This window comes from Sus scrofa, chromosome 5, assembly GCF_054392235.1.
Source record: "Sus scrofa isolate SSC_HxYL_T2T_F1_AM1 chromosome 5, Sscrofa_HxYL_maternal_Yorkshire_Landrace_v2.0, whole genome shotgun sequence".
Lineage (NCBI taxonomy): Eukaryota > Metazoa > Chordata > Mammalia > Artiodactyla > Suidae > Sus > Sus scrofa.
This window is the reverse complement of record NC_139387.1, coordinates 51,083,935-51,100,636: the sequence shown is the minus strand read 5'-3', so window position 1 is coordinate 51,100,636 and position 16,702 is coordinate 51,083,935. Positions and strand designations below refer to the sequence as shown.

General features: G+C 38.0%; 1 protein-coding gene across 2 annotated transcripts in view; it reads right to left on the bottom strand.

The window, feature by feature from the left end:
* The window catches only part of OVCH1 (ovochymase 1), an 89,676-nt gene that overhangs the window by 30,214 nt on the left and 42,760 nt on the right, over positions 1-16,702 (bottom strand). For both annotated transcript variants that reach the window (XM_021092126.2, XM_084956441.1), the window contains exons 18-22: positions 12,593-12,749; positions 12,207-12,299; positions 8,342-8,566; positions 1,977-2,102; positions 149-284 (exon numbers count right to left, since the gene is read on the bottom strand). In XM_021092126.2, the coding sequence (XP_020947785.2) occupies positions 149-284; positions 1,977-2,102; positions 8,342-8,566; positions 12,207-12,299; positions 12,593-12,749 (737 nt within the window). The remainder of the gene's footprint in view (positions 1-148; positions 285-1,976; positions 2,103-8,341; positions 8,567-12,206; positions 12,300-12,592; positions 12,750-16,702) is intronic.

The window sequence follows — 16,702 nt, the reverse complement described above, 5'->3', positions numbered from 1 at the left end:
ACTGAAGGCCTCAGATCAGAGTTTATCTCAAAGTCTGTTGTCCAAGGGAAAGAGGTGAAAAATAATGCCTTAACTAAAAACCACATGTCGCTGCTTGTCAAGTGATCATTAACAAACTTCTTTTGTCATAGTAAACATTCCTCCTCACCTCCTAGTGGTTCTCTGAAAATATCTTGGGATTTGTATGATTCCTGCTGGTTTGGTCAGAAGAGCATCCTCACAAGTGACCACCAGCTCTTGGTTTGAACTCTGAAGAAATCTGGTCCTTTTACCGCCTTTTGGACCTAGAAATAAAGAAAAGGGAACGAGGTAAAACTGATTTTTAAGAAGCTTGTTATCTGCCTTTTCAGATTAGAGCTGTCAGCTTTCCTCCCTGTTTTAGAAAAAAGTTAACAGGAGGTAGCTGGTTTAACTAAAAATGTTCTATCTGAAACATTCAAAAGATACAGAAAGCCAGCACTTTTCTCAAAGGTATTGTTTTTGGCATAGCCCAGGGTCTAAGGAAAATAACGTGCAATAACTATAGATAATACAGGTTCCCTGTACAATTCCATCTAAAAGCAATTTTATTTTTTAAAAATTTTTAATTGAAGTATAATTGATTTACAATGCTGTGTTCATTTCTTGTGTATACCTGAATCACTCTGCTATATACCAGACACTAACACAACACTGTAAATCAATTATACTTCAATTAAATATATAGATATATATTCTTATATATGAAGAATATATATATATACATACTTTTTCATATTCTTTTCTATGATGATTTATTAGGATACTGATTATAGTTCCCTGTGCTGTACAGTGGGACCTTGTTGTCTATCTATTTTATATGCAGTAGTTTGTATTTGCTAATCCCAAACTCTTAATTTATCCTTTCCTGACGCCCCTCCCCTTTAGTGACCATACGTTTGTTTCCTATGTCTGTGAGTCTGTTTCTATTTTGTGAATAAATTCATTTGGATCTTATCTTCAATTCCACATATAAGTGATATCATATGATATTTGTTAAAAGCAATATTCTAAATACAGTTCTTTAGGAAAAAAATTTCATATGGTGTGCATGCTTTTCTTTTATTACTCACTTAACTTTTTTTCCAAATGTATCTCTGCAATGCTTTTCAGTGCCAAGGAGAGGAACTGGTTTTTGGTTACCTATGCTCATCAAGAGTCAAAATGCTTCACTAATTACATGTTTGAAAATGCCATCTGATAACCCTGAGTTGCATAGATTTACATTTATAATGCAAGCATCTACTATTTGTTAAGTTTCTTTTCAAAACTCATTCTAAACTTTTATTATTATAATATGAAGAAAAGTCTGATACAGAGATAATGAAATGTCCAGAGCTATTCAGCCAGCTAAGATTTAGAACCCAGGGAGTTCCCATTGTGGCACAACAGAAACGAATTCAACTAGCAACCATGAGGTTTTGGGTTCCACCCCTGACCTTGCTCAGTGGGTTAAGGATCTGGTGTTGCAGTGAACTGTGGTGTAGCTTGAAGATATGGCTTAGATCCCACATTGCTGTGGCTGTCGCGTAGGCCGGCAGCTACAGCTCCTATACGACCCCTAGTCTGGGAACCTTCATATGCCTCAGATGTGGCCCTAAAAAGCAAAAAGCAAAAAAAAAAAAAAAAAGATTTAGAACCCAAATCTTTCAAGCCGCAAGAATTATGGCTGCAGAAAAAAAGCATACTGTGCTATAAAATCACAATAAAAATATTATTTTGCAGTTAATATATCTTACCCATGTCCATAAACCACAATTCTAAATGACTTATAAGTCAATCAAGTCATTTACTGAATAGTTTTTCTCTTGGACCTGACCAATCTCAGATCACTTAGATTTTCCATTTAATCATAAACTTATTACTCACAGAAACATAATTTTTTCATATGTTTTGAAATATTCCTAAAAAGAAAAACAGTGATTTTTAATTTTGTAAATCTTTTAAATCAAACATACCTTGGACTCTAAAAACAATATAACGTATGCCAAAAGCACCTTGCACATGGGAATGAAATGTTACCCTCACCAGTGGTCCAGAGCTCATGAAAATCATTGGGTAAAGTCTTCTTCCACATAATTCACCTAGGTTGAAAAAATTAAATTTGATTAAAAAAAAAAAAAAGGAGTTCGTGTTGTGGCTCAGCAGTAATGAACCTGACTAGTATCCATGAGGATGGAGTTTGATCTCTGGCCTCTCCCAATGGGTTTAGGATCCAGTATTGCTGTGAGCTGTGGTGTAGGTCACAGACGTGGCTTGGATCCTGTGTTGTTGTGGCTGTGGCATAGGCTCTCAACTGCAGCTCTAATTTGACCCTAGCCTGGGAACTTCCATATGCCACACATGCAGCCCTAAAAAAAGCAGAAGCAGAAGTAGAAGAAGAAGATTTAACAGTTTCTCTAGTTTATACACAGCAATTACTTAAACTCTATTCTGCAAAATGACCAACAGAATTCCAGAACCCCCCAAAGTCACAGATTGGTGAGATGGGGAGTCAGAATCTGAAGCTAGGACCGTAAACCCAATTACCTATTACAGTCTACTAGGTCACATTGCTCCCTTGAAGGACAGTAGGTAGCAAATTAATTACCTTACTTTTCTTCCCCCTTTTTATAGCAGCACCTACAGCATATGAAAATTCCCAGGGTAGGGGCTGAATTGGAACTGCAGCTGCAGGCCTATGGCACAGCCATGGCAAAACCAGATCCAAGCCACATCTGCAACCTGCACTGCAGCTTGCAGCAATGTCAAATCCTTAACCCACAGAGTGAGGCCAGGGATCAAATCCACATCCTCAGAGACATGATGTCAGGTTCTTAACCTGATGAGCCACAATGGGAACTTCTACCTTGTCTTTAAAATGATGCTGATGTGCCATTTTTCTCCTAGAAAAGTAACATGTTTATTAAAAAGTATGTAACTGTGAAAAACCAATGAAGAAAACCTTTTTCTACTCGAAAATTTATTCTTTCCCTACAGCCAATCTTCTTTTGATTGTTTTACCTTGAGAACATAAGTCAAAGATAGAAAGGAACATTATAACCATAATTCTAAAATGATTCAGAGGCCTGATTAAGAAGATATAAAAAGGAGGCGTTCCCATTGGGGCACAGCAGAAACAAATCCAACTAGTATCCATGAGAATTCAGGTTCAATCCCTGGCTCTGCTCAGTGGGTCAGGGATCCAGCATTGCGGTGAGCTGTGGTGTAGGTTGCAGATTTGGCTGAGATCCTGAGTTGCTGTGGCTATGGTGTAGGCCAGCAGCTGTAGCTCTTGTTCAACCCCTAGCCTGGGTATTTCCATGTGCCGCAAGTGCGGTCCTGAAAAAAGAAAAAAAAGTTATAGAAAGAAACTATGAGTTTCGTAGACTCAAACCCATCTACTATTAAGAATAATTCAGTATCCCTCAGTAATATTTATTTATTTGTTTTTATTTTTTGGCTACACATGTGGCATGTGGAAGTTCCTGGACCAGGAATCAAAGCTGAGCTACAGCCATGACAATGCTGAATCTTTAACCGCAAGGCCACCAGGGAACTCCTGTAACATTAATTTAAATATCACTGGCTCAGAAAGACTTCTGCTGATTATACTGCCCACAACTGTATGGCACCTGCATCCCAGAGACTTCTTCTCTCCCTTCCCACCTCATTCCCCTCATCCTTTGTCTCTAATATATTACATATTTTACTATATTATGTGTCCTCTCCCCACTAGAAAATAAGATTGGCAGGGGGGGAATTTTTTTGTTGTTGTTGTTCATTTTGTTCACTACTGGATGCCCACAAACAAGAAGATTCAATCCCTAGCCCACAGTAGATCCTCCCCATTTATCTGTAGGGAGGAAGGAAGAGAGAAGATACACAAGAAGAAAAAGCAGTAGTTGGCATAACCTATTAGGGTAAATTATGTTGAAATCCTGTTTGAAGAATGATCAAATGTTTATTTGTAGCAAGTAAAGATGAATGCAGTTCTTGAATGATTGCTGGCTCCCACAGGGAAGAACATAGAACTTTACAGCGTACAAATACTATCCGACTTGAGTAAGAGGTAAAATTTCTATCATAGTCTTACAATTCTGCTAGCTATCATCTGAAGGGCAGAACAATTCCATAAGTTTCAAACTGACAATTTCAAACCAAAAAATGCTAGGTTGAAAAATTATAGGGGATCCCCAGTTAATCCACAACAAAGTCAAGCAGTAGGTAATAATGATAAAGGCAAGTTTTCCCAAAAGTCACTTCTTTCATTATAACAATCTGGTATACGATAAAGATAGCTATAAACAAGAGCGGAAAAAAAAATTTTTTTTTAAAGAAGCAGTAGTGGGAGTTCCCTTTGTGGACAGCAGTTAACAAACCTGACTAGGATCCAAAAGGATGCAGGTTCAATCCCTGACCTCTCTCAGTGAGTTCAAAGATCTGGTGTCGCTGTGAGCTGTGGTATAGGTCACAGATGTGGCTCGGATGTGGTGTTGCTGTGGCTGTGGCGTAGGCTGGCGGCCACAGCTTCAATTCCACCCCTAGCCTGGAAACTTCCATATGCTGCAGGCGTGGCTCTAAAAAACAAAACAAAAAAAAGAAGCAGTCGTAAGGCTACTTTACCATACAAGAAAATACATTTCACCAGGATTAAGGTTTTTTGAATTAAAAAATTTCTGATCTCATATTGGGACATTAATTTTTAAAAATAAAAGCAACGAGATAAATCAAAGATCAAGGATACATATGGATATATTTAAACTAGTAAATTTTAAAATATTTACACCACATATAAATCTCCAACATTTAAAGGCAAATGACAGAAGTTCTCATCGTGGCTCAGTGGAAACAAATCTGTCTAATATCCATGAGGACACAGGTTCAATCCTTGGCCTTTCTCAGTGGGTTAAGGATCTAGCATTGCTGTGAGCTGTGGTGTAGCTTGCAGACATGGCTCAGATCTGGCATGCTGTGGCTGTAGTGTGGGCTGGCAGCCACAGCTCCAATTTGATCCCTAGCCTGGGAACCTCCATGTGTTGTGGGTGTAGCCCTAAAAAGACAAAAAATAAATTAAATAAATAAAGGCAAATGACAATCCTACGAATAAGTACTTGTAACTTATGACAAAGGAAAAATTGTTATATCTATAGCTCTTATAAACCAATAACAAGAGCAATGATAAAATTTTAAAAATAGACAAGAATGATAAAAATGCAAATAACTAACCAATATATAAAAATATATTTATCCCCGTTAAGGATAAACATTTTAAAGTGTGTGCTAAATTGATTAGGTTACGGGCATGGCAAAAGAGGATCTTATTTATGCTAAAGTCAGTGAAAACTGATTTGGTCTTTCTGAAGAATTATGTACCTGTATGCATTCATGTAAAAAAAAAAATGTTCTAAGTCTCTATTATCCCAATTTGGGGAGATACAGGCAGGAACATAATAGCCAGATCCCTGTTCTCATGATGCTTTCATTTTAGTCAGAAATGAAGAAGATAATTTCAAACACAGACCACTGCAACAAATGAGATAACCAGTGTAATAAGATAGAAAAAGACTGTGGGAGGGAAATGATGATGCTTTATTTTTTTTCTATGGCTTCATCCACAGCATATGGAAGTTCCCAGGCTAGGGGTCGGATCTGAGTTCTAGCTGCAGGCCTATGCCATTGCCACAGCAATGCCAGATCCAAGCCGCATTTGTGACCTATGTCACAGCTTGTGACAATACCAGACGTTTACCTCATTGAGCGAGGCCAGAGGTGGAACCCACATCCTCATGGAGACTGTGTTGGGTTCTTAACCCAATGAGTCACAATAGGAACTCCAGGATGATGCTTCTTTACACTGAGAAGACCTCGTTGAGAAGGTGACCTTTCAGTCAGTTGCTCATTTTTTAAATGCTTCCCATGTGTTAGGCACTGTTCTAGGCACTAGGGATTCTTAAAGTGAAGAGACAAGTTTCAGTCCTCACAAAGCTCATATCAATAGGGAAGACACAGGCATGAAAACATAATACCATAGGTTAGAAGACGATAATGCCAAGAGAAAGACACTAAAAAGTACAGAGGTGGGAGGTGATGCAAGTCACATCCATCAGGTTGGCCTCATTGGGAAGGTATATTCAAAAACATTCTATGTGGAGAAATAGAAACCCTTGCACACTGAGGCAGCCACTGTGGAAAACAGTTTGGAAGTTTCTCAAAAAACTAAAAATAGAACTACCACATGACCCAACAGTTCTACTCCTGGGTATAATAAAATAAAAAAAAAATCAAAAATACGAATTCAAAGAGATGCATGCACTCCAATGTTCATAGTAACACTATCTACAATAGCCAAGCTATAGAAGCAACAGATGAATGGATAAAGATGTGTCTGTCTGTGTGTTTGTAATATATATAATGGGAATATTACTCAGCCATAAAAAAGAACAAAATTTTGCCATTTGTAGAAACATAGATGGACTTAGAGGGCATTATGCCAAGAGAAATGAGTTAGAAAAACACAAAAACTATATAATATCACTTACATGTGGAATCTGAAAAATACCACAAACTAGTGAAAATCACAAAAAAGGGGCAGCCTCACAGATATAGAGAACAAATTAGTGGTCACCAGTGGAGGTGGGGTGCAATGTAAGGGTGGGGCCGTGGGAGGCACAAACCATGGGATGTAAGATAGGCTCAAGGATGTATTGTACCACATGGGGAATATAGCCAATATTTTATAATAACTGTAAGTGGAAAGTACCCTTTAAAAATTGTATAGGAATTCCCACTGTGGTGCAGTGGGCTAAGGATCCAGTGTTGTCTCTGTGGCAGTGAAGGTTCAACCCCTGGCCCAGGAACTTACATATGCCATAAAAACATTGTATAAAAAAAGTCAAAATGAAAAAAAGAAGGCACATTCTAGTCAAGACTTGACTAGATGGATGAAGAGCTAGGAGAGAAGGTAGATAAGGTCTAGAGGTAAGAGCATGATGAGCTAAGGGAGAGGAAAGCAAACGATCCTGCTAGGGATTCTGGATTTTATTTCAGCTACAACACCTTGAGCCGTTTTAACTGAAGTGGATGGAGGAGGTGATCTGATCATAGGGGGGAACTCCGCGAAGTGGATAGGACAGTGAGCAATCTTCTCTGTAGTCTAAATGAGATAGCATTTTAAACAAAGTTTCTTTAAATAAATGTTTGTATGCCTCCTAAGTCAATAATTCAATCTTTCAGAACTTTCCCTAAGGAAACAATCTCACCCTTAAAGCAATTCCCTGTCCTCCATATACTCCTGAATCAAGCATGTGCATTTGTGTGCATTCCGTAAACACATAAACTTCCAGCCGCACCCACAACATACAGAAGTTCCCAGCGAGGGACTGAATCTGAGCCACAGCTGTGGCAACACTGGATCATTTTTTTAACCCATTGCTCAGGGCCAGGGATTGAACCCATACCATGGCAGTGACCAAACCCACTGTGCCACAGTGAGAACTCCTAAATTGTTTTTCTTTCCATCAACCAAATTATTTCCAACACCTTCTCACCTTTCTCTTTACTGAGAGACAAAAAGCCTATATTACACCTATACAAATAAGAGGTGCCAAGTTTGTTTTGTTGAACAAAAACGAATTTACCCATACATAAAATGACAGTAGGCATGTTATTAACAAATCTTTTTTTTTTTTTTCTTTTTTTTCTTTTTAGAGACTCGCCTGTGGCATATGGAGGTTCCCAGGCTATGGGTTAACTCGGAGCTACAGCTGCTGGCCTGCACCACAGCCATAACAATGCCAGATCCGAGCCATGTCTGCAACCTATACCACAGCTCACAGCAACGCCAGATCCTTAATCCACTGAGCGAGGCCAGGGGTCAAACACCCAACCTCACGGTTCCTAGTCGGATTCATTTCCACTGTGCCACGATGGAAACTCCCAGCAAATCTTTTTAATTTTGCCATTTTAAAAGCCTTTAGCATATTTTGCTTTATTTTAAAATTCAACATATCCCCACTCCTGCCCAATTTTTAACCATCTTAACCCCTCCTTTGTCAAGCATAAATTTCTGGCATTCTGGCATGGTTCTGGTATGTTTGACAAAGCTGGGCTCTATCATATTTTTTCTGATTAAACACACATACAAGCGCACTCGGTCAAGCTTGAATATACCTGTTTTGTAAATTCAAATTTTGAAAATATTAAATATGCCTAAAAAGGGCATTCCTAATACATGAATCAACATTTTGGTGGTATTATTACCAAGTCAAACTCTCCCTTTGATCATAAACTGCCTATAAAGAAAAGGCTCCCAGCACAATGTGTAGATGCCCATAAATATTACCTGACATTTTTCTCTCACTGTGGTTTTCTTCATAAATAGTCAGAGCTGAATCTTGACACATGTGAGACTTAGGGAGTGACAGATACTCAACTGTAAATTTTGCCATACTATTTGGCAAGACTCTGAGCACCCAAGAACATTCCAGCTTTCCTTGATAATCCAGTGGGTATAGTGGAGAAGAAAAAAAGCCTCTGGGTTCCTGAAGCTCCGCTTCAGAGTAACAGCCTACAATTCAGAACACAGAGACACCAGGGACCAAATTAATAAGGCAATGAAAAATGAGATTCTATCATAAACTTGAATAATGTAGGCTTGCAAAAAGAAAATGAAAATTTGATTACTATCAGTTACAAGTCCTTGAGTAAAATGAGCATGCTATTTAATGTGCCCTATTTTTATTTTATTAATTAAAAAAAATTTTTATGGCCACACCTGAGGCATATGGAAGTTCCTGGGCCAGGGGTCTAACCAGAGTTGCAGCTACAACCTATGCAGGAGCTTGTGGCAACACTGGATCCTTAACCCACTGAGGGAGGCCAGGGATCAAACCCACATCCTCATGGAGACAAAATTGTGTCCTCAACCTGCTGAGCCACAATGGGAATTCCCAACTTGTTCTTAAATCTAAGGGTGGCTTTGGCACCTGCAGAGATATTGGCCAGGCAGCAGATGCCAGGAGATCTATGGCTCACTGACCCTGTCATTGGCTTTTCCTCCTTCAGGTGACATCATTGGCTCTTCCTTCTTCACCCCTGTCTATTGCCTTGACAACAATCTTTTGAGAAATTACAACTGAAATATTCCATACTCAAATGTGTTCACAGAACACATTTCAGTGGATGAGTATTAGTTAACTAATATGTATTTTGTTATACATGGTCTGCAATAGAGAAATTACCATTCTAACTGAGGAGACACAGAGGTCAATATACTTTTATAAACAGTAGAGATGAAGAGTAGCAGAAGTGAAGTGCTACAAGAATTCAGGATCCCATTCAGTTGCTTAGCCTTCATTTACTTTGGTGCATTTTTTCCTTTTCGTTTATATGGCTCTTATGATCTAACTCAGATATTTATTAGGTCTACTTTGATGTTAGAGTAGCCTGATTTCCTAGTCTCAAATCTTCCTCCACCATGCCCCCCAATCTGGAAACAGTGATTGAAACAGAAGAATTAAGTTCTTTCCTTTCTCAAAGCAACTAGCCTAGACTGCAAGGTCTTTCAGAGTCTGACCCACAATATGTCTTTCTAATCTTTGTTTCCTCTCCATGTGAATCCTCAATGACAAGCCTGCCTAAAAAGGGAATCAAATCATATAAAGTTATGAATTCTCAACCAGCCACTGCTTTTTATAAATGTCTTAAAAAAACATTGCTAGGATTCATTCATTCCCTTGTGTTAAAAGCAAGTGGTGGGAGTGGGTGGGTGTTAAATATGGCAGAATCCTTACATTTTTTTCTCATAGAATATTCATAGAACTAAAACAAAACATACCCTTTCATGTGTAAAACGTTAAAAGTTCTTTGGCATGCATAAATATTTATGAACACATACAAATGAAAAATACCTTCTCTTCATTTTAACCACATTCATTTTCTAACAGTCTGAAAGGGACGGTTCAAAGACTGATGATCACTACCTTCACCACCACTTATTGACCCTCATCACAGGTAATGCCATCCCTATTCTAAGTCCTTTACATGCATTAATTTACTTTGGCACTGGATTCCTTTTGTGGCTCAGTAGGTTAAGAAACAGACACAGTGTCTGTGAGGATGTGGAATCAATCCCTGGCTGCAGATGTGGCTCAGATCCTGCATTGCTGTGGGCTGTGGTGTAGGCCAACAACAGCAGTTCCTATTCAACCCCTAACCCAGAAACTTCCATATGCCAAAGGTGCAGCCCTAAAAAGGAAAAAAAGAAAAACAAAAACAACCACCTTACTTTGGTGCTCATTAATATTGTTCATTTAACTGTCAAAATCCTTTGGTCTTAGGATCTTGGACCCAAGTCCGCTCTCCATCTCAACCCCAATTCCAGATTTTATTTTAATCTAAATATGACTCTTTGGGAGTTCCCATTGTGGCTCAGTGGGTTAATGACATGACCTTGTCTCCATGAGGATGTGGGTCTGATCCCTGGCCTCGCTCAGTGGGTTAAGGATCCAGTGTTGCCACAAGCTCCTGCATAGGTTGTAGCTGCAGTTCTGATCTGACCCCTGGCCCAGGAATTTCCATATGTCACAAGTATGTCCATAAAAAGAAAAAAAAATCATGACTCTTTGACTTCTGTTTTGACTCTGACTCTAGTGTTGTCAGACCATACCACCCATGACTGGTCTCTGGCTTACTCCACCTCATTCCTAGATTTTAGCAGTCATTTTCTCCAACAGTGTTCCTACCATACATTTTGCTGATTTTGACAGCCACATAGATGATGACTCCAGCACTGAAGCTTCTCAATTTCTCAGCATTCCTCCATCGATCTTGCCCTTGAGTTGACCTCATTCACTTATCCCAATAGTCAGCCCCTAGAGGCTGGGTCCTTAGCAATAACTCCAAACCTTGTATAAACTGTTTTAAGCACTGCCCTTTCTAACCTTCTATTTTTCAGCTTTCTTCAATACTCCTTCATCTTTTGAGACTTGTAATTCATCTATCCCACCACTTGTTCTCTGTTCCTAACTCACTGTTTTTGCTTTACTCTTTTCATAGCTTAATTCCAACCATTCATCATTCTAATCCCTTCCTCATACTAACTCTCAGTTCCCTTATACTCTTGTATACTTGGAAAGGCCCACTCCAACTGACTCTATTCTCCATCTACTTTGCATCTATGTGGTACCTCTCAGGGTCTCCAGAGGAAATCATGCAACTAAACTAACTGATCAGCCTCCCTCTAAATTTATGATCATTCTCAGAGGCTTTTATGCTGTCCAACAGTTCTACTGCATTTTCCTAGTCACTATTTTAGGGAACTTATTTAATACTTTCTCCTACAACCCTTGAATTCTCTTCCACAACCATTTTTTTCATTTGCTTATCAATTACAGGAGAGCTGCCAGAAGTTCTCATCCTCACATGTACCCATACAGTTGCACCAGTGCCTAAATATTGTTTTCCATTTGGCAACTATAGATGAACTGTACTTTGTTCCTATCTAAGACCAACTCTTCCACCTGGACACTAGATCTCATCTTCTTTCTTCTACTGAAGGTCATCACCCTAGCAAATCTCCCTCTTTCTCTCTTGTATCCCCTTCAAGTCTTCTCCAACTCTTCCTAGTTGTCTACTGGCCTTGAGTATATGTGGGTGGGTGGGGCAGAGATGGGTAAAGAGGGGAAGACCCTGACCATTTGGAAACCAACGATGGCATCATGGAACATTCATATTTTTGTAAATCTATCACACACTTATACTTCCAGTTTCTGTTTGCTTTTAACTAAAAATAAAAATCCTATTAGCAAATAGATACTGACAATAGTGGGAGACTTGAGAGAGACATTAACACTTACGCTGATTTTGGTCATCTCATATCCAGAGAAAGATCACTGAAAGTCTAAAGACTTTCAGATTCATGCAGGAGTAAACAGATCAGAGGTCAGAACAAATCTATGCTCTTCAAATTTCAAGAACTGTTCACAACCACAAGATTTTAATTTTTTACCTGCAACAGCTGTAATATGGGGTAGAAAGTATCCTCAGACAGTAACAATAACAATTCTCCTGTCTTTCAGCTTAAACTACCAACCAGAATGTAAACACAGCTTACGGTATTTCAGAGAAAATTCGTGAACCCAGATATGCAATGTTTCTTGCTAAGTTCTTATTATCTATATGAATGGGATAACATGAACATCTACTACCTGGCCCAGATGCGTCTGTTGAAGCTGTGGGTGGTGGCAGTTGTTGTCTTTGTAAGGTTTCATTTTCATTATTAATCTGAAGTAAAGCATGACCTGTATTTGGGGAGAATGTGTTAAAAATAGAGATAAAAGCCTATGGACAAAATGTGGTCTGTACCAGCACAGATTTTTTTCAAAAGAGAATGCAAATCTAAGCTTAAAGCAGCCTTAGGAAAAGTTAGTTTTACCATAGTTATGTCCAACGGAAATGTGTTTAGCAACTAAAATAAATGATACACTACTTTATGATCTTTTCTTTCATAATGCTTATTTCTGCCACTCTCACCTCTCCCAGGCCCACCCCAGAGAAAGAGGCACTGTTTTCATAATATCTGAAAAATATTTACCTTTGATTTTGGATTGAATCCACTCCAAGAAGACACTCACCCTGGAAAATACATCTGGCTTCCTTGGCTGGGCATAGCCAGCTCCCCAGCTGACAATGCCGTAGAGGACAAAGGGACCTTTTTCATGTTTACATACTAATGGTCCGCCAGAATCTCCCTGAAACACCAAGAAAACATGTTCTAAAATTTGCTTTAGTCAGAGCCCTTGATTTTAATTTTGGAATAGGAAGCATCAATAATTTGTTCATAATATATTTTTTTTTAATTTTTAAAGATGTATTCTTTGTCAATCTGTATAGTTTAGACTACTTAGACTTATATAAATGAAATCACAAATAAAAGAAATGAAAGAGGAGATATTACAACTGGCACCACTGAAATACAAAGGACCATAAGAGACTACTCTGCACAACTATAAACCAAAAAACTAGACAACATAGAAGAAATAAATTCCTAGAAATATACAGCCTTCTAACACCAAATCAAGAGGAAAAAGAAAATCAGAACAGATCAATTGAAAAAGAAGATTGAATCCGTAATCAAGAACATCCCAACGAAGAAAAGCCCAGGACCAGATGGCTTTAACAGTAAATTTTACTAAACATTTAAATCTGAATCCTTTTCAAACTCTTCCAAAAACTGAAGAACAGGGAACACTCCAAAATTCATTTTATGAGGTCAGTGTTTTCTTGATACCAAAGCCAAATAAAAACACTACAAGAAAATATAAGTATAGGTTGATATTCCTAATGAACATAGATGTAAAAATCTCCAAGAGAGTTCTAGCAAATTGAATTCAACAGTAATTAAGTAGATCAATCATCATAATCAAGTGGAATTTATTCTAGTAATGCAAAGGTGGCAACATATGCAAATCATTAAATGTGAAAGTTAAAAATTGAATTATCATCTTAAAAGAAAAAAACATTTGACAAAATGCGACATTCTTTCATGATAAAAACTCAACAACTTGGGCATAAACAAAACATACCTCAATATAATAAAGGCCACCATATACAACAAACTCACAGCTAACATCATACGCAACAGTGAAAAGTTGAAAGCTGTTCCTCTAAGAGCAAGAACAAGACAAAGGTGTCCACTCTCACCAAACCTATTTAAAGTCCTAGCCAGAGTAATCAGGCAAGAAAAAGAAATAAAAGCACTCAAATCAGAAAGAAAGAAGTAAAACTTTTTATTTGCAGATGATATGATTTTTATGCAGAAAGTCTTAAAGGCTCCACCAAAAACTCTTAGAACTTATCAATGAATACAGTAAAATTTAAGTATACAAAACAAACATATAGAAATCAGTTGTGTGGAGTTCCTGCTGTGGCTCGGTGGGTTATGAACCCTGACTGGTATCCATGAGGATGCAAGTTTGACCCCTGGCCTCACTCAGTGGGTTAAAGATTCAGTGTTGCTGTGAGCTGTGGTGTAGGTCACACGAGGCTTGGATCTGATTTTGCTGTGGTTGTGGCTTAGGCCAGCAGCTGCAGATCCAATTCAACACTTAGCCTGGGAACTTGCCTCACCTGTGGCCCTAAAAAAGAGAAAAGAAAGAGGGAGGGAAGGAGGGAGGGAGAGAGAGAGAGAAGGAAGGAAGGAAAGGAGGAAGGAAGGAAGGAAAGGAAGGAAGGAAAGAAATTGGTTGTGTTTCTATACACAAGAAAATTATGAAAAAATTAAGAAAAACAACCCCATCTACAATAGCGTCAAAAGAATAAAATATTTCGGAATAAATCTAAGGAGGTAAAAGATCTCTGTACTGAAAACTAAGATTTTGATGAAAAAATTGAAGGTACAAATAAATGGAAAGATAGTACATGTTCATGAACTGGAAGAATTAATATTTTTAAAATGTCAATTCCATGCAAAGCCACCTATAGATTTAATGAACTCCCTATCAAACATTTTTTTTTCGTAGAAATAGAGAAAAGGGAGTTCCCGTCGTGGCGCAGTGGTTAACGAATCCGACTAGGAACCATGAGGTTGTGGGTTTGGTCCCTGCCCTTGCTCAGTGGGTTAAGGATCCGGCGTTGCTGTGAGCTGTGGTGTAGGTCGCAGATGCAGCTCGGATCCTGCGTTGCTGTGGCTCTAAGCGTAGGCTGGCAGCTACAGCTCCGATTAGACCCCTAGCCTGGGAACCTCCATATGCCGTGGGAGCGGCCCAAGAAATGGCAAAAAGACAAAAAAAAAAAAAAAAAAAAAAAAAGAGAAAAAATAATCCTAAAATTCATGTGGAACCACAAAAGACCCTGAATAGCCAAAGTAGTCCTTAGAAAGAGTAAAGCTGGAGGCATCACACTTCCTGATTTCAAAATATATTACAAATTTATAATAATCAACCCATATGGTACTAGCATAAAACAGACACTCAGATAAATGGAACAGGATTGTGAGCTAAAAAAAAAAAAAAAAAAAAAGCCCTATTATGTATATGTGTGTGTAGTTAGCTAATATTTGACAAGGGAATAAAGAATACTCAATGGGGAAAGAAAAGTTTCTTCAGTAAATGATTTTGGAAAAACTGGATAACCACGTAAGTGTTCTCAGCACAAGAAAGAAATGATTAATTATGTAAGCTGATGAAGGGGTTAATTAACCCTTCTATGGTAAGCATTGCACAATATAAAAGTGTATCAAATCACTACATTGTATGTTTTTCATTTATATTTCAAATGTTATCTGTCAACACTATTTCAATAATGTGGGTGAAAAAAAACAAGCCTTAGACCTAAGATTTGCATGTTTTAAGGCAGTCTTTCTGTTTTTTAATCAGGGAATTTTTTTTGACACAAATGTGTCAGTGTTTAGTTTAGGACCAAACTAAATCTATAATTTGTCTTCTTTAAAAATAAACTAAGCTGATGACATACTTGATATAGCTGTTTATTTTATATGAAGAATTTCACACTAGAAACCCTGAATTGGGAATAGGAGATAGATTCCCTAATCTGTAATATAAAACAATTAATACTTTCTCTAGGCCTAATTTTTTCCACTACATAAAATGAGATTATACTTAAGACTCCCTTCCAGTTTGAAAATTGTCTGATGTGTCAAGTCAGGTGTTTTTTTTTTTCAATCTTTCATTCATTTAGTTACAACACATACCCAATATAGAATTTTTCATGCAATTAAATTTCATGATACAGAAAGAGTCTTAATTTTTCTTCTTTTGTTGATGCTTATCACAGGGCTTAGAATACAGTAAATTTCCAATAAACAATGTCATCTACTAATTTTTTTAAAAAAATTATTTAGTGCCTACTGTGAGCTAGGCAATTCTGGAAAAGAGTATAAGCAAATAAGATGGAGCCATGGAGGAAATGTTCAGAGTGAAACACTGACGACAAAGGCAACCCTGTATATGCTTACACATGCATGTATGTATACGTAGTTTCAAAAACATTTGCGCTTACACATGAAAAATAAGAATGAGCTGGATTTTCAAAAACATGGAAGAATAGTGTTTTACACATACTTGACATCTGGGCTAAGGCCCCAAGTTAGACAAGGATGTGGCAAGTTAGGAGGTCAGCGGTAATCAATGTGGCTGAAATATATTAAGCAAGAGGAAAGAAAAAGTCAGCAAGAAAAGATGGGAAAAGTCAGCAAGAACAGGACAGGTATCACTCAGTGATGATAGAGGTCACCTGGGAGGTAAAAAACTTGAAATTTAAAAAAAAATTAAATTTGGGGGAGTTCCCATTGTAGCTCAGTGGGTTAAGAACCCAATATAGTGTCTTTGAAGATACCGGTTTGATCCCTGGCCTTGCTAGGGTTAAGGAACCAGTGTTGCCACAAGCTGTGGAGGCATAGTTTGTAGAGGCAGCTCAGATCCAGCGTTGCTGTGGCTGTGATGTAAGCCAGAAGCTGCAGCTCTGATTTGAACCCTAGCCTGGTAACTTTCTTATGTTGCAGGTGTGGCCTAAAAAACAAAAAGAAAAAGAAAAAATTTCTTTTGGTAAGCAAAAAACTAAACTGTGTATCTGAAACTCCCATGTCTTTCCATTCCAACATTCTGATTTTCACCTTCCTGTTTGAGAAATTACATTAGCAGGTCCATTACCTCCAAGTATACACCAGAGGATAAAAACCAATTAC